A 24,160-nucleotide genomic window follows, 5' to 3' on the forward strand; every position below is an offset into this window, starting at 1 on the left:
AAGAATGGAAAGAAAGTAGACTTTATTGATAGAGAATTTGACAAATGAGCACCTCACTGCTGTTCGACGTCCACCGTGTGGTAGAGGGTATTGTGTGAAGGTAATTCCTCTGAAAGGACATGTCATGTATGGAGCTGTGGGAGGGTTGTTTCTCTGTTCAGGGTCTGGCTGACGTCAACATCAGTAGACCCATGACAGTCATTCTTTTAGCACCACTTCAACTGGACTGACTCACTGTCACACTTATGATCGCTAAATACTGCACTATTTAAACACCTGCCCCCCCCCCCCCCCCCCAAACACATATTGGACTATAAATTGTGCCTTCCTGTATTATACTTATGATCAAATATTTTACGGAGCCATTTTCTTTGTGGCACTGAAGAAAGAACCTGCACGTAAACATTTAGTTGGATGGTGTATGCCATGTATCCCGTACATACCACTAATACAAATGGAAACTTGGGTGTGTTTGTTATAAGCGACTTGGTAGTTTGCTGCAGGCACCTGAAGTCAATACTGCCATCTGCTGGTTATGAAAACAGTGAACGGTTTCTTTCCTTGCCGGTAAAGTTAGACATTTTCTGGAAACAATCAAACCACACAAATGCCCTGAGCACCCTTTCCCATTTATGGAAATTTGTTTTCCAAACCAGGGGTGTGAGAAGAATGCATAGTCAGCCACGCATCTAGGAGGCTGGTCAAAGACCTCACGAGCAAACACAAATTAGAGGAAACAAATGGAAAAACACAGTCCATTAATGACTGAGAGCATACTTCTGACACACACCTACAAAAAAAGGGCAGGACAAGAATCATATGGAACAGAAACACGCTCTCGAACACACAATAGACATTCAGGGACAAGATGAGAACAGACCCATGTGAAAGGACAGAGTACCAAATGTCTCTGGTTATAAGCACACACAGACCCAGTGTAGAAACGGCCCTCGTGGATCAATAAAAAAAAAATATTATACAGGGAGCTCCAAGTACTGGGACAGTGACACGTTGTTTTGGCAGTCTCCCCATTTTAGGGGACCAAAAGTATTGGGACAAATGCACTTAGGTGTAGTAAAATGTTCAGTATTTGGCCCCATATTCATAGCACGCAATGATTACGACTACAAATGTGTTGGATGCATTTGCTGTTTGTTTTGGTTGTGTTTCAGATTATTTTGTGCCCAATAGAAATAAATGGTAAATGTATTGACATTTTAAAGTCAGTAAGAATAGAATGTTTCTAAAATCATGAATTATGACGAGTGAGACAGAGACTAATACAGGTGCAACTTAAGAGGGGGTGCACAAACACATTTAAGGAACGGTAAGCATGTTATAAACCTAATTCTTATTTCTAGCATTAGTGTGACCTGTGGATATTTGACTGAATGGCTGCAGTGATGCTTACATGTGCTGGGAAGGCTCTTCGTGCTCATATCATGTGAGTGGGGAAAGGTCAGTAGGTAAGGTCATCTCTATGGTTACACAAGACTGAATGTGAACATTGAGTTCTCACAGTTTCAAAATGACAATCAGAAAATAACAGCTAAATAAAGGGAGTGGAAAGTAGACAGCAAGCATCTTTCTGTTTAAGGCATCAAAAAACTATTTTTTTTCCAAATGTAGTCAACTTGTAAAAACACATACTGCATAAAGTATGGGGATAGACAACACAGGGTCTCCTTATCGTGTAGCATTTCACACACGTACAAGAGAATTCCATCTATTCCCAAAGTGAACACCAGACAAAGGATAGTCTCATTGGTAACATGTGGATTCTGAGGCAGGGATAGAAGAGATGCAACTGGAGGTCACAGCGAGTCTATAGAAAAGTGCAGAAAGAATCACACAATACTGTATGTCAAAGGGGGGAGGAGGGGAACCCTTGAGGTTCACCCTCCAATCTCCCAAAAAACAGTTTAAACTCCCATGACTGGGTAGAAAAATGCAACAATGTTACGAAGACATTTATACGATTTCAGAATTGTGTTGAGTTCGTAAACTCTGTAAATATTCTAAGAGAGAAAATGCATAAAGTTGCCATCTGATGTGAGACAATGCTCCCATAGTCTTTCGTTTGTTATTCCTTGTGTTGATTAACATTCAAGTAGTTTAAAATGGCGGATGATTCTGGTCAGTCTGGGTGGTATGAGGGAGTGGGTCAAAAGGTTCTTACCATCACCCACATTACAGAACATCCATACAAAGAGAACACTGTAAAGACTGCTGTATGAGTCAGAGTTTCAAGCCTTAGTGTTAGTCGGGGCCGGCCAGCCAGCCAGCCAGCGGTTAGGTTAGACCTGGCTGTAGGGATGACCTGTGAGCTCGCTGACCTGGGGTGGAGGGGACCAGGCTTGGTCCTGAGTGCAAAGCAGACCCGACCAGCATTGTGTGGTTCTGAATGCCTGCGGTCCATCTGTGGTTTAATGAGATCCAGAAACAAGGGCTGGTTTGACCTTTGCTTCTCTTCCTCATCATTATTGTGCATCTATACCGGTCAGTTGAAGTTGTCACGCAAGGCAAGGCACGTCCCCTATCCACCTCGCTCAAACCTTCAACCCAATTCTTAAGACCTCACTGCACTCAACAAGCCTCTACTCTACTGCCCCCTTGACACACAAACCAGAGAAATGATTAGCATTGTTAGACTAAAATAGCTGGAGTGTTCTCCCCACTGTACCTGCTCCAGTAAGCTATGCTCTTGTAAAGAAGCTTATTTAGGAGACAATATGAGAGGGCAAGAAAATGAGGGAGAAAGGGCTCCTAAGAACTCATTTTCAATGACACTGCTTCTTTTTAAACCCCTTTAAACCATATCCCCAAAACAAACATGGCGATTTCCTGTCTACCAACCTCTCTTCCTGTGTCGTGCACCTCTGAAAACAACCCAACCCCATCCCAAAACAAGGTGCTTTTGGGACAATTTGCTTTAGTTTTAGACAGGATGGAGGGACTGGGTGTGAGAGATGAGTACCTGGTCCCTCTCCTGTTTCTTGGGGGTCTCTTTGTGCCATTGGTCCAACGTGGGGCGTAGGCCCATCTCTCTAGGGTTTAATCTGGGGTCGTAGGTCAAGGGACAAAGGTTAACCATTTAGCATGTAGACCACTAGTTCGTAGGTACACATCATGATGGCGGTGTTAGGGATCTGGCGCACCAGGTGGGTGGTGAGGCCGCGGTAGAGCGCCCGGTAGCCCTCTTCCTTGGGCACCGTGGTCAGAGTCTGGAAGAAGGAACGGTACTTGGTGCCTTCCTCCCGTAGCCGGGTCCGGATCACTTCTGTAAAGATGGGAAAAGGGAGAGGAGCACGCTCATTTCCTGGTACATTTAAAATAAATACTTTCCCAGTACTAGATTCCATACTGGAACCAATACTAACTACAGGTTTTAACTAGTCTAAGGACTACAAACACATGACGGACTATAAACCCCCATCCTCCACTCCTGCTCCCAGGATGCAGTGCGACCTCACCGTGGGGGTAAGCAATGGATGTGGCACAGGTCTTGGAGGTGGCAGCGGCGAGCATCATCCCCACAAAGTCTGAGGCATCCTTGGATGACTCCTCGTCCATGTGCTGTGTGGCCTTGGCCTCCAGGATGCGCCGCTTGATGCTCTCGTAGATGACAAAGTGGATCACAGTCTCTGAGATTCCAGCGTAGGACGCTGACATTCCCCGGTAGAACCCTCGCAGGCCTTCTGTCTGGTACACCCGCCGCAAACACTCAAACGCATTCATGGGCTTCTCCCCGCGGTTCCTATGAAAGGCAAGCGGAAAAGGATTTACTAATGGTACAAGCGACAGAGGCGCTGCGCTGTACACCGACACCACATCCTAAATCCACCTATAGCCACTACTGACTCAGACATGTGTGTTTACCTGGAGTCCAGCTGCATGCGAGTCTTGATGAGCCAGATAGGGTTGGTAGCTGTGATGGCTGTGAACCCTGAGAGGAAGGACAAGAGCTCTGATTCAGACACTTAACTTTACAAACACCACCAACATCAGGAGTGTCTGTCTACCAATCTGCAGAACAAAACACTGTCCAAATCTTCTCTGGGGCATCAGCCCTAAAGGGAATGTAAAACCATCAGAAATGAAGAACTGTTAACCTTGTCAACACGTTAAGAGAGAGACAAGCTCATGAACATACCACAGTATGACAAGGCCTAGGATATCTGTGTTGTGACAGCATGTTAGTGTGTGTAAGGTTACACTTCCGTAATTTCAGTGTTCGACTGCTTTAGCCTGGCAGTCATGTTGACACTGATCTCAGGGTTATTCCTAGCTCTGCAGATGCCACTTGGCTACACAACTCTCTGTAGCACATATCTACGATGTACCAATGAGCTCTCTGTATCACAACTCTCTACCAATGGCAAACAGGCTTCTTTTCTCACCAGCCTATCAGCACACCCGTCTCATACCAGAGCCAGTCTATTCCCCTCCCTGAGCTCCTGCATCACAGAGAGAAAGAAGCCTGTTGTGGCTTACTGGTTCTACAGGTAGCTGCACCTCATGGAGTGGCCACTAGAGGGAGTATTTGGGCCTTGATTTGACTGGTGGAAGGACCGAGCCATGCTGCTCAGAGGGAAAGGGTGTTAACGTAAACCTGTCAAAAACACCTAGAGGGATCTGGATCACATTCCTCCCCGGTCCTCTATTACAGAAACACGCAGTGCTCTTTAAAAGCCCAGCTTGCTTGACTGACCTAAATTCTAAAAGGGTAGAAGCCAGGAGTCTAGGCTACATAACATATTGCTCCTAGGATCACTGACACTGGACAGAAATAATCATTTAGAGAATGTATTTCCTCATCTAGAAAAGGCCAGTGTGTGTGTGTGTAATACTGTACAAGTTGGAGTTTTACAATATAATTTTATGATAATAGGTAGAATCTACCACATACTTTTGCTGGAGGCAAAACTGGAGAAAAAGGGAAAAGGTCTCTGCATACTTCCAGTCAGATGCAAATGTCTTTAACTGTGGCTGAGCTTCCAGTCAGTGGACCTTCATCAGGACATCTCATGTCACCAACATGTATGAAACCAGCTTGCGTCTAGGAAGGCTGTTTAGTCGATCTTCCAAAATAAGGTTTTACCATGTCTAGTACTGCTTACATCAGCCTGCCAGGGAGTTGCTCTGCCTGCATCAGCCTGATATGCCAGGTTTAACATGGGGTTGTCACTTTGAAGCAGAGGTGCATAATGACCAGGGGGAAACAGATGATTCAGTGTGTGTACAGGAGGCCTAGGTTTGAGCTCTTGCATCATATTAGGCCTAACTGAGACTTGTCTTGAAGAAGGGTTTGTAGACAGAACCTCAACAACAAATAGACTATTCTACTCCCTTGCCTTTGAAAAGTCAACAATGTCCTAACAAAATGCAGATGGAAAGACAGAGGGACGCCTCGTGTCAAACTAGTTTAGCCACTCGGCTAGAGGATTAGGTCATATGAGGAGCTGTCACAGGAACCAACAGGCTGAGAGCTGCTGGGCAGATATACTGTAGCACGAGACTAGAATATAGAAACCTAACCCTAGAATAGGAAGGTAAGGTAGGGGACCTCTACAGAACTAATCAGTCTGGGTTTGACTGGACTTGCCACCACTGAACCGGTCAGGTGCAGCTCTCTGGCATGTCTGACCAACACATTAGAAGTAGTCACATCACATGACTCTCCAGGTTAGCTTATCATCCAAAATGCCTAGCTACAGTTTACTGAATACTCACAGAAAAATGGATGATTGAAAAGTATACCTACTAATGAAAAATCTATAAATAAAAGCGTTTAAAAAAAGACTACATGGTATAGTGTTAGAAAGTGGGTGAGGTTGGTGTGGTTACCTGCCAAGCCAGCAGACACCATGTGGACCTGTGTAGAGTCCGGCTGAAACACTCCATTCAGTCTCTCTTTGGCACTGGAGTACGCAGCAAAATAGATGGCTCTGGAGGAGACAGGATGAGAACATACAGCACAGGAATCATCATCTTCACCGTCCCTGGTGGGGAAACCATTGTCCTGCCAAGGAACTTACAGAATACAGTAGAAGGTACATGTATTCATACAGAACCGTTTGGTATTGGGGACTTCAGTTCGGTCCGCACTGTGAACCCGAATGAATACATTAAAAATATATATATAAAACATAAAAACCACTAGGTCTATATGCTATGTCTACGCTGTGTTGTATGCCTGGAGTAAATCTGTTTCAGGCTATTCTGTTGAAACAGAGCCTATCCGCACATTGTAATCAAATTAGAGTCTTAATATGACGCATTTAAAAATCCTTTTTTTGGAGGCGGGGCCGGGAACTAGTTCTGTACGATGGCGAGTGGTAGGGTCGATAAATCAGGAGGATTCTCTATCAACGTTTAAAATCTACACTTTGGGAAAATGTTGGTTTCTCAATAGATTACAACAGCAATGGACAGAGTTGTGGATAAAACAATAAAAATATTTGGCCACTGATCAACAATAGCTTATGCAGCTGCCAATATCTTAAACTTTCACAACATAACCTCAGTATTCCAACAAGCGGAGCAAGACGGAAATGCAAAAGAACAACTTTGTCTCCCCTCTGCATTCAAGTAGCTATTCACAGTCGATTCTGATCGGGCAACAGAAATGACAAGAGTGATCGGTATGTTAATGGCGGTGGATATGAACCATTCTCGGTGGTTGAGAAGAATAGTAGGTTTCAGCACCTCGTGAAAGTTCTCCAGCCACAATCTACACACAATATCCCAAAATTACAAAGCAAAAGGTTTATCCCAAAATTACAAAGCAAAACCACCCATACGGTTTGCACACATGACTGTAAGTCGCTTTGGATAAAAGCGTCTGCTAAATGGCATATATTATATATTATTATTACAAATAAAAAAATGGAAATATCACACTTATATAAGTATTCAGACCCTTTACTCATTACTTTTGAGGCACCTTAGTCAGCAATTACAGCCTCAAGTCTTCTTGGGTATGATGCTACAAGCTTGACACACCTGTATTTGGGGAGTTTCTCCCATTATTCTCTGCAGATCTTCTCAAACTCTGTCAGGTTGGATGGGGAGCATTGCTGCACAGTTATTTTCAGGTCTGTCCAGAGATGTTCAATCGGGTTCAAGTCCAGGCTGGGCCATTCAAGGACATTCAGAGACTTGTCCCGAAGCCACTCCTGCGTTGTCTTGGCTGTGTGCTTAGGGTCGTTGTCCTGTCGGAACGTGAACCTTTGACCCAGTCTGGGGTCCTCAGTACTCTGGAGCAGGTTTTCATCAAGGATCTCCGTACTTTGTTCCGTTCATCTTTCCTTTGATCCTGACTAGTCTCCCAGTCCTAGCCTCTGGAAAATATCCCCACAGAATTATGCTGCCACCACCATGCTTCACAGTAGGGATGGTGCCAGGTTTCCTCCCGATGTGACACTTGGCATTCAGGCCAAAGAGTTCAAGCTTGGTTTCATCAGACCAGAGAATCGTGCTTCTCATGCTCTGAGAGTCTTTAGGTGCCTTTTGGCAAACCAAGTGGGATGGCATGTGCCTTTTACTAAGCAGTACCTTATGTCTGGCCACTCTACCATAAAGGCCTGATTGGTGGAGTGCTGCAGAGATGGTTGTCTTTCTGGAAGGTTCTCCGATCTCCACAGAGGAACTCTGGAGCTCTGTCAGTGACCATCGGATTCTTTGTCACCTCCCTGACCAAGGCCCTTCTCCCCCGATTGCTCAGTTTGGCTGGGCGGACATTCCATTCAAGAATGGAGGTGTTTTGGTATCCTTCCCCAGATCTGTGCCTCAACATAATCCTGTCTCAGATCTTTACAGACAATGCCTTCGACATAATGGCTTGGTTTTTGCTGTGACATGCACTGTCAACCTTGGGACCCTATATAGACAGGTGTGTGACTTTCCAAATCATGTCCAATCAATTGAATTTACCAAAGGTGGACTTCAATCAAGTTGTAGAAACAACTCAAGGATGATCAATGGAAACAGGATGCACCTGAGCTCAATTTCAAATCTCATTGCAAAGGGTCTGAAAACGTACGTAAATTATAAATTAGCAAACATTCCTAAATACCTTTTTTGCTTTGTCATTATGGGGTGTAGATTGATTAAAAAAAAAAAAAGATCCTCATCAATTTTAGAATAAGGCTGTAATGCTACAAAAGTCAAGGGGTCTGAATACTTTCCAAATTCACAGTAAGAAGCCAAAGCTGAAGTTGTCAATGAATTAGCCAACACACCCTGTGTTGTGCTTACTATTGATGGATGGACCTCCAGGGCTACAGCCCATCACATTTCCCCAGACTGAGAGATGAGAAATCATGATGAGAAGTATGTGCTACACAGTCACACAAGTGCCCATATTTTTCTGTTTGTAAGAAAGTATTATAGCATAGGCCTATACTATGTCTGAGCCATGTTTACATATTGATTTCAAGCGCACATTGAGTAATCGTGTTTTCATTGAAGAAAATCCAGTGTTATTTTTGATGGTGCTCTCATCGGGCATTATGACTCATGATCATATATAGAATCAGCAATACCAACCATTTAGATTTTCTTAAACAAAAATAAAAGCTTATATAACTTTTTTAAAAGCTGGGTTTAGAGTTAAGTTTAAGGTTACATTTTTGGGTTAAGGTAAGAGTTAGGAAAATAGGACTTTGAATGGAACTGAAATGTGTGTCCCTACAAGGTTAGCTGTACAAGACTGTGTGTGTCTAGCCTAGGCTATACACACACACACACACACACACACACACACACACTTGACCAACATTTTGTGGACACCTGCTCGTCTAATATCGCATTCCAAAATCATGGGCATTAATATGGAGTACAATGGTGGTGAGCTTTACACCACTCCAGCCGACGCTTGGCATTGCGCATGGTGATCTGAGGATTGTGTTTGGCTGCCATGGAAACCCATTTCATGAAGCTCCCGATGAACTGTTCTTTTGCTGACTGTGCTTCCAGAGGCAGTTTGGATTAAAAATATATAATTAAATCAGTAGCGAGTGTTGCAACTAAGGACAGTCGATGAGTTTGTGTGTCCTACCACTTTGCTGCTGAGCCGCTGTTGCTCCTAGACATTTCCACTTCACAATAACAGCACTTACAGTTGACGGGGCAGCTGTAGCAGGGTAAGAAATATTACAAACTGACTTGATGGAAAGGTGGCATCGTATGACGGTGCTACGTTGAAAGTCACTGAGCTTCAGTACAGGCCATTCTACTGCCAATGTTTGTCTATGGAAATTGGATGACTGTGTGCTCGATTTTATACAACTGTCAGCAGTGGGTGTGACTGAAATAGCTGAATCCACATATTTGAAGTGGTGTCTACATACCTTTGGCCATGTAGTGCATTTCGTGTTACATCAATTTGACTCGTCTACCCTCGTCTATGTGTCAACAAAGCACCCCACATACACTAGCACAAGCTCTTGTTAGACATAGCATTAGCTAGCCCCTACCATTAGCTACCACTTAGACATATCATCATCAGCAGGCCCGGGGCTAATTAGCATTAGTAGCAATTTAGCAACAAATATTTTCTCCCACTCCTACAGATGGTTAGCTCACTGGCTGGCTACAGTACAGTGCCACTGAGCCCTGATCATTGTAGCTGTGATCGGCTTCTCTCGCTCACTCAGAAACCCTAGTTTGGTTGTTCTCTCCTTTATCCTCCACAGTGACCGACAGTGTTATGTAACAGCATTAAGACTGTGGGATGGACAGCCTGATGCAGTGCATTAGTGCTGTTTGTCCAGTCTAACACGGAACCCAAACTGGCTGCGCAGGTGCGCCATCGTGTATAAATGTATTTTGTCCCCCCACACCAAACGCGATCACAACACGTAGGTTAAAATATCAAAACAAACTCTGAACCAATTACATTAATTTGTGGACAAGTAAAAAGCCAATTTATAGCAAGCTTGCTGTTGCCAGCTAATTTGTCCTGAGATAAACATGGGTGTTATTTTACCTGAAATGCACAAGGTCCTCTACTCTGACAATTAATCCACACAAAACCGTCAACCGAATCATTTCTAGTGATCTCTCCTCCTAGGCCTTTTCTTCTCTTGACTTTATATTATACTTTATAAGATATTTTGTCGCGAAAATATGCTAGACTATGCATATAGACAGCTTTGAAAAGACACTGACGTTTCCAAAACTGCAAAGATATTGTTTGTGAGTGCCACAGAACTGATGTTCCAGGCGAGACCCAGATAAAAATCCAACCGCCTCATGCCAATGACTCCTTATATGGCTGTGAATGAGCTACAAATGAGCTTACGTTTTCCACGTATTCCCCAAGGTGTCTACAGCATTGTGACGTCTTTTTAGGCATTTCCATTGAAGAATGGCTGTAAGGGACCATATATGGTATGTGGTCACATGGTGTCTCCCGCAGAAAACCTTGCGTAAAATACTGAGGTAGCCATTTTTCCAATCGCTTCTTATGAGAAACTAATTGCCTCGATATATTATCGTATATATATGTTAAAAACACCTTGAGGATGGATCCTAAACCACGTTTGCCGTGTTTCTGTCTATATTATGGAGCAAATTTTGAAAAAAGTTTGGCGTTATATTTGTAGCATTTTCCGGTCGATTTCTCAGCCATGCATGATGAAGAAACGGGAGCTATTTCGCCTACAAAAATAATATTTTTGGAAAACATTTGCTATCTAACTGTCTCCTGAGTCAAAGCATCTGAAAGCATCTGCTTTTCTTATTTTTGGTGAAAATGTTGCCTCCTGCCATGATAAACTATGACAAATGCTTGTCTAGCGTTGGCTGTAAACGCATATTTTGAAAATCTGAGATGACAGTGTTGTTAACAAAAGGCTAAGCTGGTGTTTGAATATATTTATTTCATTTGCGATTTTCATGATTAGGAAAAGTTTCTAGGGGTATGCATTTATGTCCGTTGCGTTATGCTAATGCATTTGAGGCTATGATTACGCTCCCGGATACGGGTTTGCTCGTCGCAAGAGGTTAAAAACATCCTAAAGATTGATTGCATACATCGTTTGACATGTTTCTAAAGGACTAACGGAACTTTTCAATTTTTTTGTCTGGATGAAATGCCTGCGCCTCATGAAGATGGATTACTGGGCTGAACACGCTAACAACAAGTGGCTATTTGGACATAAATGTCAGACTTTATGGAACAAATCAGTCATTTATTGTCGACCTGGGATTCCTGGGAGTGCATTGTGGAAGATCATCAAAGTGAATATTTATGGTGTTATTTCTAACTTTGTGGACTCAAATGGTGGATATTCCTCTGGCTGTTCTGGGTTCTGAGCGCCGTTCTCAGATTATGCTTTTTTGAAATCTGACACAGCGGTTGCATTAAGGAGAAGTCCATCTTTAATTCTGTGAATAACACTTGTATCAATGTTTATTATGACTATTTCTGCAAATCACCGCATGTTTTGGAATCAAAACATTACTGCACGTAAGGCGCCAATGTAAACAGATTTTTGGATATAAATACCCATATTATCGAACAAAACATACATGTATTGTGTAACATGATATACTATAAGTGTCATCTGATGAAGATCATCAAAGGTTAGTGAATCATTTTACCTATATTTCTGCTTTTTGTGACTCCTATCTTTGGCTGGAAAAATGGCTGTTTTTTTGACTTGGCTCTGACCTAACTATCATATGTGGTGCTTTCGTTGTAAAGCATTTTTGAAATCGGACACGATGGGTAGATTATCCTCTTGAAACTACCCCTCCTGGATCCGGGAGTATTGTCATCAACTGACACTAATTAGCATAACGCAACGGACAAAAAAAAATCTTACTAAAAAAATATTCATATTCATGAAATCACAAGTGAAATATAGTGAAACACAGCTTAGCCTTTTGTTAATCACCCTGTCATCTCAGATTTTGAAATCATGCTTTTACAGCCAAAGCAAGACAAGCATTTGTATAAGTTTATCGATAGCCTAGCATAGCATTATGTCCAGCTAGCAGCAGGAAGCTTGGTCACGAAAATCAGAAAAGCAATCCAATTAAATTGTTTACCTTTGATGAGCTTCGGATGTTTTCACTCACGAGATTCCCAGTTAGACAGCAAATGTTCCTTTTGTTCTATAAAGATGATTTTTATAGCCCAAATACCTCCATTTCTTGTCCACGTTTCATTAAGAAATCCACCGGAAATTGCAGTCACGATCCATAATATCGACAGAAACATGGCAAACGTTTTTTATAATCAATCCTCAAGGTGTTTTTCAAATATCTATTAGATAATATATCAACCGGGACAATTGGCTTTTCAGTAGGAGCGAGAGGAACAATGGCCGCCTTTGTTTATTACACACAAATCACTCTGAGAGCCACCACCTGACCACTGACGCAATGTTGTCGTTCATGCTCATTTTTCAAAATAAAAGCCTGAAACTATGTCTATTGACTGTAGACACATTAGGGAAGCCATAGAAAAAGGAATCTGGTTGATATCCCTTTCAATGGGCAATAGGGATGCATAGGAACACAGGGGTTTCAAAATAAGAGCCACTTCCTGATGGGATTTTTCTCAGGCTTTCGCCTGCAATATCAGTTCTGTTATACTCAGACAATATTTTTACAGTTTTGGAAACTTGAGTGTTTTATATCCTAAGCTGTCAATTATATGCATATTCTAGCATCTGGTCCTGAAAAATAGCCCGTTTACTTTGGGAACGTTATTTTTTCCAAAAATGAAAATAGTGCCCCCTAGCCTTAAGAGGTTTTTAACAAGATGTTTATCTTTCATTTGCTGTATTGGACATGTTAATGTGTAAAAGTTACATATTTCGCGCACTGCCTTTTCAGCGGAATGTTGTCGAGGGGTTCCGCTAGGTTAAACCCTTTACAATGAAGATCTGTGAAGTTATTTGTATTTTAATGAATTATCTTTGAAAGACAAGGAAAATTGACATTTTTTTTTGCTGAGTTTATATATACACGGAACTTCTCTGATGCTTTGAGCATGCTGTTTGACTAAATAATAAGACAAATGACTCAAGAGGGAGCTAGCGATCAACCACAGGAAAAATAACCTGCTACTCCAGGGGTTGGCATCCTTTTCCATTTGGAGTGCCAATTAATATGACCATGTCTACCGATCTGCGTGCCAGTTATGATTTTCATATGCACATGTTCGTGGAACAGTTTCATTTAATTTATAATACAAAGTATACCTCAAAATAATTGTCATGTAGTGAATTTGAATTATTTCTAAATGAAAATTATACAAATCTAAAAGTGACTTCTATGCCATAGCCTCGCTAGCACGAGTTGGCAATGACCTAACATGCCAGTCAGGACAGACACAGCTGTGGGGTATTTGTTCAAGGGATGAGAAGTAAATCAGGTATTTTATGACGTTTCCACTGGATCAGGTTTATAGGCCTACATTTGCTCACAGGCCAGGTAGCCTATATGCGTAATCAGGTGCGTGTCCTTCCTCAACATTGACAGGAGCTCTCCAAACAAAAGACAATTAATAAATTGACAAAACTCAAATGGAATGAAATAAACCAAAACATATTCCTCACAAGTGTAGCATAGGTTGTGAGTTCTGCAAACAAGGTGCCCACTCCGACAATGAGAACAGTAAACTGTAATAATATATTGAATGCATGAACAGAAATGACTGTAAACAATTATGTGAATTAATGGTAAAAGTAGGCTACTATTGGTGATCTATGTAATGGAGAATTGATAGACTAACAATCAAGGGCAAACAATTCACACAAAGTTATGAACCAATGAACGGGCACGAAATAGCGGAAGAGAGCACATTCAGGAGAGATGTGCATTATGCATCTTAGCCACACTCCTTCTTGGACTGTGGCATCCCCGCTGCCTCCTCAATGGATTAGTCCTCTGAGACAGGTGCAAATCATTCATTTTTAGATCTGCGATTGAGCAACTAAAATAATCTTGGTCAACCAACAGCCCTAATATGATATTTATTTTAACAGTTATTCAAGAATCAATTACCAAAGTTACGTTAGATTATGTTAAGATTCAAGTAACTTTAGTAAATTACCGGTAGCTTTGCAACCATAGGGCAGATACTGCGTAGAGCACACATACGCTACCGGTAATTTAGCTCTAAAAGTATTGGGTTAGTGTCAAATTTTTGGTTGTTTTGGCTTCGTACTCCAGCACTTTCAATTTGAAATTATACAATTGCTAAAAGGTTAAAGTGTAGACTGTCAGCTTTAATTTGAGGTTATTTTCATCCATATCAGGTGAACCGTTTAGAAATGAAGACTTTTTATGCGTCAGGTAACTCTGCATGAAATGTTTGGATGGAAACGTGGTTAATTATATTGTTTAGCCTGAAATATGAAATTATCATACAATAATATAATTTAATTAATCTAAAATGTTTTAAGTAATGTTGGGTGCTTACCTGGAGGGGGCCACACCCACTAGATTAGGCCCCAGGCCCCTGAACAGAGAGCGGGCTCCTTCTTTCTCAAGAATCAACCTGAAGACAAAAACACATCTTACCCACCACTCACAAATATTCACATTATTTTCACTTAAACGTCAGTGGAGTTCATAACAATGAACTAGGAAAAGGGTCTGCTGAAAGCCTTGCTGGGTTGTAACATGAAGTATGATTGTAGTTGGATACGACGTGATACATCCTGCTGCTGAGGTATGCTACAGATCCCCAGACAGGCCTTTCCCTGAAGGTAGGGGAGAGAGATGGCACTGCCTGCAGAGTAGACATGAGCCTGAGCAAACAACATGGGGTTTCGTGAGGAGGGAGGGATCCTGCTGCCAAACCCCACAAGAGGACAGGGGGTAGAGCGGAGGGCGTGTAAACACCCAAAATACACCAGCTCATTTTCACTCTGGTTTCTTGAGACTTCTACATATTAGGCTACTTAGGACTGTTTACTGTGAAGTTTAATGTGCAAAGGGCAAATGACAGTAATACATCCCAAACTATCAAAACCAATAACACAAGCATAGAGTATTGTATTTGTACAGTTTGATGGTTAACAAACATAACTAGACATTGGAATATAGGCCTATGCCTGTTTGATCTTGTGAGCTGATAGTCTATGTTACGATGACAATTAGGGCTGGGCGATATGGCCGAAATTTCTTATCCCGATAAAGATACATACAGTTGAAGTCGGAGGTTTATGTACATTGGTTGGAGGTTGGAGTCATGAAAACTTGTTTTTCAACCACTCCACTAATTTGTTGTTAACAAACTATAGTTTTGGCAAGTCGGTTAGGACATCTACTGTGTGCATGTAGCATGTGCAGTAATTTTTCCAACAATTGTTTACAGACAGATTAATTCACTTATAACTCACTGTATCACAATTCCAATGGGTTAGAAGTGCACATATACTAAGTTGACTGTGCCTTTTAAACTACTTGGAAAATTCCAGAAAATTATTTCACTTTAGAAGCTTCTATTAGGCTAATTGACATCATTTGTGTCAATTGGAGGTATACCTGTGGATCCATTTCAAGGCCTACCTTCAAACTCAGTGCATCTTTGCTTGACATCATGGAAAAACCCCCCAAAAAAACAGCCACGACCTCAGATTATTTTTTAAAATAGACCTCTACAAGTCTGGTTCATCCTTGGGAGCAATTTCCAAATGCCTGAAGGTACCACGTTCACCTGTACAAACAATAGTACGCAAGTATAAACACCACGGGACCACTCAGCCATCACACCGTTCAGGAAGGAGACGCGTTCTGTCTCCTAGAGATGAACGTACTTTGGTGCGAAAAGTGCAAATCAATTCCAGAACAACAAAGGATCTTTTGTAGATGTTTCCTCCAGCATCTTCACAAGTATCTATATCCACTGTAAAACGAGTCCTATATCGACATAACCTGAAAGACTGCTCAGCAAGAAAGAAGCCACTGCTCCAAAACCGCCATAAAAAAAAGCCAGACTACAGTTTGCAACTGCACATGCGGACAAAGATCATACTTTTTGGCCATAATGACCATCGTTATGTTTGGAGGAAAAAGGGGGAGGCTTGCAAACCAAAGAACACCATCCCAACCGTGAAGCACGGGGGTGGCAGAATCATGTTGTGGGGATACTTTGCTGCAGGAGGGACTGGTGCACTTCACAAAATAGATGGCATCACAAGACAGGAAAATTGTCAGATGTTTCTTCAATATATCCACATCAGTCAGGAAGTTAAAGCTTGGTCGCAAATGGGTCTTCCAAATGGACAATGAACCCGAGCATACTTCCAAACTTATGGCAAAATGGCTTAAGGACAACAAAGTCAGAGTATTGGAGTGGCCATCACAAAGCCCTGACCTCAATCCTATAGAACATTTTTGGGCAGAACTGAAAAAGCAAGTGTGAGCAATGAGGCCTACAAACCTGACTCAGTTTCAGCTGTCAGGAGGAATGGGACAAAATTCACCCAACTCATTGTGGGAAGCTTGTGGAAGGCTACCTGAAACATTTGACCCAAGTCAAAACAATTTAAAAGGCAATGCTACCAAATACTAATTTAAAAGGCAATGCTACCAAATACTAATTGAGTGTTTGTAAATGTTTGACCCACTGGGAATGCGATGAAAGAAATAAAAGCTGAAATAAATCACTACTATTATTCTGACATTTCACATTCTCATAATAAATTGGTGATCCTAACTGACCTAAGACCTAAGCATTTTTACTTGGATTGAATGTCAGGAATTGTGAAAAAACTGAGTTAAACGTATTTAACTAAGGTGTATGTAAACTTCCGACTTCGACTGTACATATCACGATATAGCACATTTTCTGTAAACTCAATTAATAAATAGTTTAATTAAAATGACCACATGCAAAGGCCTATTTCTTATTACATTTGAATTATACTCAACAAATAAAAAAGGTACTTACTCATATTTGATTATTTCTCCTCTTATTTAGAACCCTTGTACAAATTTTAAATTAAGCACGTAACAAAATATTAATGTATAAAATCTAAAAAAGGTAAATAGAAAACACTTAAACTATACTTGCAAACAAAAATTTATTTCCGCCTAAAATATATATATTTTTGGGGGCGTGCCTGTTTTGCATGTCATTTTGGCATTAATAGGTGTCATATCAATTCTCATTTGGTAACCTGGGTCGAGTGTTAGCACCAACTCGCGAAACTGTGTAACTTGGGGCCATATCTAGCAGATGTATATTGTAACGGCAGCTGTTCTCTCCTTCCATCTGCATGATTCTTTGCCATATGGTGTGCCGCGGGCAAAAGCCTCTTGGAACGTCTGAGTCAGTGGTTTGTTTTGAGCACTAGACTGTACTTTTTGGAGTCTCATCCAGACACTCTTCGTACAGTTTCACGTAATTCTTGCATAGGTGGTAAAAGAGGTTAGTGGTGTTTTAGCCTGTTGTCAGAACCAGCCTGCGGCATATTTGGCAGAGGACAGTTTTCTGGTCCGTGTCAGACTCATACCCAAACCACGTCAATGCAATAGAAGTAGCCCCTCTTTTAGGTACGAGCAACGTGTCTCCGTGCCACATTCACTCTCCTCCATGTTTGTTCGTGTTGCAAATTTCCGTGTGGAAGAACGTAAAGCATCGTCCAATTGACAAAAAATATTGCCGTAAAGTGCTTGATTTGCGACACAACGAAATAAACAGAGCATAATATGAAACGATAAGATGGTTTTCTATATCTTCCCACGATATAAATCGTCATATCGCCCAGCCCTAATGACAATGCTAGAAAATCAAGTTGTGCAGGCTGAATATAATACCCACTTGAGGCAGTGCAAAGGTCCTGGAGGGGACATGCGTGCTACGCTGGGCACATTGACGGTACTGAGCTGCACCTCAGACACGTAGAGTGTGATGTGGGATGACTGTAGTCTGGTCTTCACCACCTCCAGGGGACAGGTCAGGATGGCTCCTACCGTTCCCCCACACCTAGAGGAGGAAAGGGGGAGAGAGAACACAGTGGGGAAGAAAATAGGGATTTTCTGAAGTGGCAGCACATATCACTCAGCTGCTCAAGAAAAGCAGCAGACAAACTGGCTGTGCTGATTCCATTACAGAAATACACTGTGGATGGAATCCAGAAGATCTGCGGCTTGTGGAGACTAAGGGAGGCTTGTTGAGCAGTGTGGGGCAGTGTGGAGACTAGGGGAGGCTTGTGGAGCAGTGTGGAGACTAGGGGAGGCTTGTTGAGCAGTGTGGGGCAGTGTGGAGACTAGGGGAGGCTTGTGGAGCAGTGTGGAGACTAGGGGAGGCTTGTGGAGCAGTGTGGAGACTAGGGGAGGCTTGTGGAGCAGTGTGGAGACTAGGGGAGGCTTGTGGAGCAGTGTGGAGACTAGGGGAGGCTTGTGGAGCAGTGTGGAGACTAGGGGAGGCTTGTGGAGCAGTGTGGAGACTAGGGGAGGCTTGTGGAGCAGTGTGGGGACTAGGGGAGGCTTGTGGAGCAGTGTGGGGACTAGGTGAGGCTTGTGGAGCAGTGTGGGGCAGTGTGGAGACTAGGGGAGGCTTGTTGAGCAGTGTGGTGCAGTGTGGAGACTAGGGAGGCTTGTTGAGCAGTGTGGTGCAGTGTGGAGACTAGGGAGGCTTGTTGAGCAGTGTGGAGACTAGGGGAGGCTTGTGGAGTAGTGTGGGAACTAGGAGAGGCTCGTGGGGCAGTGTGGAGACTAGGGGAGGCTCGTGGGGCAGTGTGGGGACTAGGAGAGGCTTGTGGGGCAGTGTGGGGACTAGAAGAGGCTTGTGGGGCAGTGTCGGGACTAGGAGAGGCTTGTGGGGCAGTGTGGGGACTAGGAGAGGCTTGTGGGGCAGTGTGGGGACTAGGAGAGGCTTGTGGGGCAGTGTGGGGACGAGGCGAGGCTTGTGGGGCAGTGTGGGGACTAGGAGAGGCTTGTGGGGCAGTGTGGGGACTAGGAGAGGCTTGTGGGGCAGTGTGGGGACTAGGAGAGGCTTGTGGGGCAGTGTGGGGATGAGGAAAGGCTTGTGGGGCAGTGTGGGGACGAGGCAAGGCTTGGCTTTGGAGAGTCAGCACAGTAATGCCCCGTCTGGGGGAAAAACTGTTCTCGTCTGGAATTAATAAATGCAATAACAAACACTTTGTGCAGGTACCCTTCACACACCTAATTTGACCTAATGCTTTCCAAAAGCACACAAATGACCAGGCTACCAGAAATACTATCATACATCCACAAATGTCTATGTCTAAGCTTCTTCATATAAACTCATGAATACAACATGGTTTTGACCGCAATGGAAGTGGGATGATTTGAAATAAGAAGGCTACATTCCACAAATCCTTTGGGGGCAATATGGCAAGTAGAAAGTATGTGTTTATAACCTAGCCCTGAGAAATTGCCCTGTGTTGTATCATAAAATATTTTTTACAAAATCATTTTAAAAAGATATGAGGGAATCTTTTCAGCCAAACCCCAGTAAATGACAGATACGGTGGTTGATCATTAATCCATACTTCTATTGAGGGAGATGGCCACAGTAAAAAGACGGAGGGAAGCCCACCTGCTAAACATGCACGCCTGGCACATGTGGACTGCGCATGTCTACACATGCGACAGAGCATGAGCACCATGGAGGACATTAGCAAAGGTAAACAATGGGAGGGTGCAGTGCTAAACTATCTCTTCCAGTAGTCCTATGTCAAGCTACTGATGTTATTTTGAAAGAAAAGGAGAACATGTCTAGGCCTTTTTCGCTATATGTCTGCCATGCGTAATGAAACAAACTTGTGTTTTTATTATGATGCCAGTAAAAAGATCGAAAACGATTGGAGACGCAACCGAATGTTATGGCGAACCCGCATGACACAGTTACAGGGGAAGGGGCTAGCCAATTAAACTCAACCATTTACGATGGAGTTGAGCAGTGACTAGTGTGGACTGACTGACTGAAATTCCAGACATTACGTTTATATTAAAAACTACACATTTCAGCACCCAGGACATTGTCCTGTGTAAATGCAGGCTATTCTTTGGGCGTTGAAATCTGTTTATGCAAAGTCGGGACTCCAGTCTAGTCACATATCAACTCCATTGGAAATTGCGGAGTTTAGTTGGCTAGGAAGCAGAAAAACCCAGCCCTGTAGATTAGGCTACTGCCCATCATAAACTAACGATTACCTCTATTCCTTCCAGAATGGTTCACTCATGTCGTGGTGTGGGGGCTGTGCTTGGCAAAGTGGCCAGGGAAGTTATGTATCCGGTGTCCTGTGTGAATTTAAGTCTCTCTCTCTCAGGACCTGAGCCCTAGGACCATGCCTGAAGACTACCTGGCACGATGACTCCTTGCTGTCCCCAGTCCACATGGCCATGCTGACCTGTTGCACCCTCGACAACCACTGTGATTACTATTATTTGACCATGCTGGTCATTTATGAACATTTGAACATCTTGGCCATGTTATAATTCTCCACCCGGCACAGCCAGAAGAGGACAGGCCACCCCTCATAGCCTGGTTTCTTCCTAGGTTTAGGCCTTTCTAGGGAGTTTTTCCTAACTACCGTGTTTCTACAGGAATGCTTCTTGCCCTGCAGCCTCAAGCTTGACATGCACCTTCACACACAACAGCGTCCCAGCTGAAATGTGAGTCCTGAAATCTTCCACATAATCTTGAAAGCATCTCATCTGTTGTTTCACTCTATTGACCATACAGCCCTTGTATGTTGCAGTTATTTATAAATAAAATCCTCATCTAGCCCTTGATCATGACTGAGTTCAAGTTCCATTACACATAACAGTCATTGGAAGAGTCTTCTGTATGTGGAAATGTTGTTATAAGAGCCCTGGGGCTAGGTCTGAACAATAACACACATCGCTTGCGGTACGGTTTTAGAAGCATACGGATCTTATCTTTTCTTTCATATCAAAGAGAAATAATTTTCTAAAAACAAAAGGTTGAATTGATACCTTTATAGGGTTTGTGTTCCCACACTACCATATCTCGATGTTACAGCGCGTGTTTACGGAAGACAGAAGGACCGCCTGTGCTAATTCGCGATTGTGCATGCTCCAAACACCTGGGTGAAACAGAATAAGGCTGCCAGAAATGTGCTGTCACTGAAGAATACTTTTGGCTGCAACTGTGATAAAGCCGGTTGAAACAGTGAACAGTAAGTGTGTATTTCGCATTTGTGGAATTATTTTGATGTGATATGAAAGTAGAGGGATTTAAGTTTGTAGAACCGTATGGCAATTTAGAATCAATTTATGTTTAGGTCGAGTATTTGGTTGTTTTGGCTGCCAAAGCAAGTGTACATCTGAAAATAACATATAGCTTGGACCTTAATTAACATTTAATGGTAACGTTAGGCTCCTTATGAGCACATCTTGGTCTAGTATTCATACCATCAGTCATGGCTCGCTTCAATGGTCTAGTATTCATTCATCAGTCACGCTTCAATGTGACACGGGCAGTGTGGGCATCATGACTACTTACCAGTACAACCTTGGGCTGTATAGGTTTAATTAGAGAAGAGTTCCCCATCGGCTGCGGCGGTTCAGGTAATGTATAGCTGGCCATGGCACGACCTTGGAGAACATTTGTTTTGGTTCTGACGCCGCATCTTGATCAGATGCCACTATGAGATATAATACTTATACCTCAGTGAGAGAAAACGGATAGTTTACAGCTTACCATAATATTAGACGTCCTCTTTTGAGCGTTAATGGTGCATTAGTTGCACGAGTAGCTAAATCATTTGATAGTAAGGGATGACAGGAAACGTTAAGATTAGCTAACGTTAGAATGTGAAATAAGGTCAAAACAATGGCATCCGAGCGCACGTGCCTGGATTATGGCTAATAGTTTGACAATATATCAGGTTAGTATTTAGAGAATAGCAATATAAAAACTCGTATACAATAGAACAGCTGGCCATGTTGATTTGGGCGCAAAACTTCTACATAACGCCGCAAAATAAACGGTCCTACCAAAACCAGACAGGGTCAGATATGACATTGAATTTAGCTAGCTAATATTAGCTAGTTAACAAGCTAGCAAAACATGTGTTACAGGCACATCATCAGGAAGGAGTCCAGACTAACAGCAACTAATAGATAACTAGCTAACTATACATATTTGAATTGTATTGTTTACTAGCTAGCTTTATCTTCTATTCCATTATGTTAAGTACTGTTACAGTGGACTGTATTACTAGCAAGCGATTAGCCATGATACTCACCCTCCAGCAAACAGATGAACCAGGGTATCTCTCTGACTCATTCTGTCTCATATTCACAGGACCCGTACGCAGGGCACCACTTTGGGTTGGTAGGAGGGCTGACGATGAGGAATTTGTAACTTATTGATCACTAGTCCAATGCGCCGTGTTTTGGTAGAGGTCAGTTGCTAGCAAAAACGAGTATATGTAACGTTAGCTTCACAAGCTAATAGTTGCCCTCCCCCGATTAAAAACCTCGCGGTCTCGACAGTGACTTTGCGGCTGTTCTGTGTTAACAGGGAAACTATTTTGCCATAGTGGATGTATTTTTCTAGTGAATAAATAAAAACCGTTGTGATATACTTATAACCCGACATATGTTTCGCATGATTGTTACATTCCTCGCCGCCAAGCCGTGCCACACTGAACGTTACAGCAACATGACAGAATGGTTTTCATCGAAAGGGAAGTCGCAAAACAAAGGCTGTGATTGGCGGATGTGTAGAATGACGCCTTAAATCCCGCCCCGTCACCACTACTTTTTCACTTTGAATGGAAGCTTTGCAAGCTGGTGATACAGCAAGCTTAAGTCAAATCGAATAATATTTTTATTGGTCGCGTACGCATACAGTATTTTGCAGATGTTATCGCAGGTGCAGCGAAATGCGTATGTTTCTAGTTCCAAAAGTGCAGCATACCTAACATACAAAACAATACAAAGAAATCCAAAACATTGAAATAAAGATATTAACAAATATCCATATGAGCAATGTCAGAGTCTAGAATAAATATGTATTTGATGGTGTGTATAGACAGTAGGCTGTTAATTTCCGGTCACAACTTGTAGACTTGTTTACGTGCTGCTGTGCGTTTGGTTGCTAACCTTACTTTGCTACCTGCCAACGTTACGGTTTTTACTTTTTAATTATGTTTATATTTTTTGTTTTTCCCTCGCTCGACTTTTTTCTTTCTACTTTTTCACTCCGGACGCTTTATCTGGACTTGGTTCGTAGGGACCTCCAACAGCCGAAGCTAAATACTAACATTAACATGATGCCTTCTAATTGCAGTCGCTGTACTCATAATATACAGGAGAACATTCGCCTTACGGCGAGGATAGCTGTGCTGCAAGCCCAGCTTCAGACGCCATCGTTAGGCATGGGCAATTTAAGTGTTGGAAGGATGAAACCGCGTCTGTGCCACCAGTAAGTACATATAGTAGTATACATCCCCTCGCACAGTCCCCACAGCCAAGATGGTGCTGGATAAAGCTAAAACTTGCGAGTATAGAGATATTGTTATCCACGTCGGCACCAACAATGTTAGGATGAAACAGTCAGAGGTCACCAAAAGCGCAACAGCTTCAGCGTGTAAATCAGCTAGAAAGATGTCGACATCGAGTAATTGAAGTTTGCACCCTTACAGTTAGGGGGAGCGATGAACTCCACAGCATAGTATCACAACTCAATCGCTGGTTGAAAACTGTTTTCTGCCCCTCCCAAAATATATAATTTGTAGATAATTGGCCCTCTTTCTGGGACTCACCCACAAACCAGACCAAGCCTGGCCTGTTGAAGAGTGACAGACTCCATCCTAGCTGGAGGGGGGCTCTCATCTTATCTAAGAACATAGACAGGGGTCTAACTCCCCTAGCTCCACAATGAGATAGGGTGCAGGACAGGCTGTTACCTAGCCTGCCAGCTTAGTGGAGTCTGCACTAGCACAGTCAGTGTAGTCAGCTCAGCTATCCCCATTGAGACCGTGTCTGTGCCTCGACCTGGGTTGGGCAAAACTAAACAAGGCAGTGTGTTCTCCTTAGCAATCTCACTGGAATAAAGACCTCCATTCCTGCCAGTATTGAAAGAGATTGTGATACCTCACATCTCAAAATAGGGCTACTTAATGTTAGATCCCTCACTTCAAGGCAGTTATAATCAATGAACTAATCACTGATCATAATCTTGATG

The 24,160-nt window shown here is 42.7% G+C and overlaps 1 protein-coding gene across 1 annotated transcript; it reads right to left on the reverse strand.

The window, feature by feature from the left end:
• LOC123992588 (solute carrier family 25 member 36-A-like) lies at positions 1 to 22,657 on the reverse strand. The gene is made up of 7 exons (XM_046293844.1): positions 22,215 to 22,657; positions 17,795 to 17,959; positions 14,444 to 14,521; positions 5,848 to 5,948; positions 3,880 to 3,946; positions 3,474 to 3,757; positions 1 to 3,280 (listed from the first exon to the last, which is right to left on the reverse strand). The coding sequence occupies exons 1-7, from the start codon at positions 22,253 to 22,255 to the stop codon at positions 3,087 to 3,089; spliced, it is 930 nt and encodes a 309-aa protein (XP_046149800.1). The 5' UTR covers positions 22,256 to 22,657; the 3' UTR covers positions 1 to 3,086.
• Between the last annotated feature and the right edge of the window lie 1,503 nt (positions 22,658 to 24,160).

This window comes from Oncorhynchus gorbuscha, linkage group LG13 (genome assembly GCF_021184085.1).
Source record: "Oncorhynchus gorbuscha isolate QuinsamMale2020 ecotype Even-year linkage group LG13, OgorEven_v1.0, whole genome shotgun sequence".
Taxonomy (NCBI): Eukaryota; Metazoa; Chordata; class Actinopteri; order Salmoniformes; family Salmonidae; genus Oncorhynchus; species Oncorhynchus gorbuscha.

Coding starts and splice junctions, on each gene's coding strand:
- LOC123992588 (XM_046293844.1), bottom strand. CDS start 22,255: ATGAGTCAGAGAGATACCCTGGTTCATCTGTTTGCTGGAGG. Junction 17,960..22,214: donor GTTCATCTGTTTGCTGGAGG/GTGAGTATCATG, acceptor TTCCTCCTCTAG/GTGTGGGGGAACGGTAGGAG. Junction 14,522..17,794: donor GGACCTTTGCACTGCCTCAA/GTGGGTATTATA, acceptor TTTTGTCTTCAG/GTTGATTCTTGAGAAAGAAG.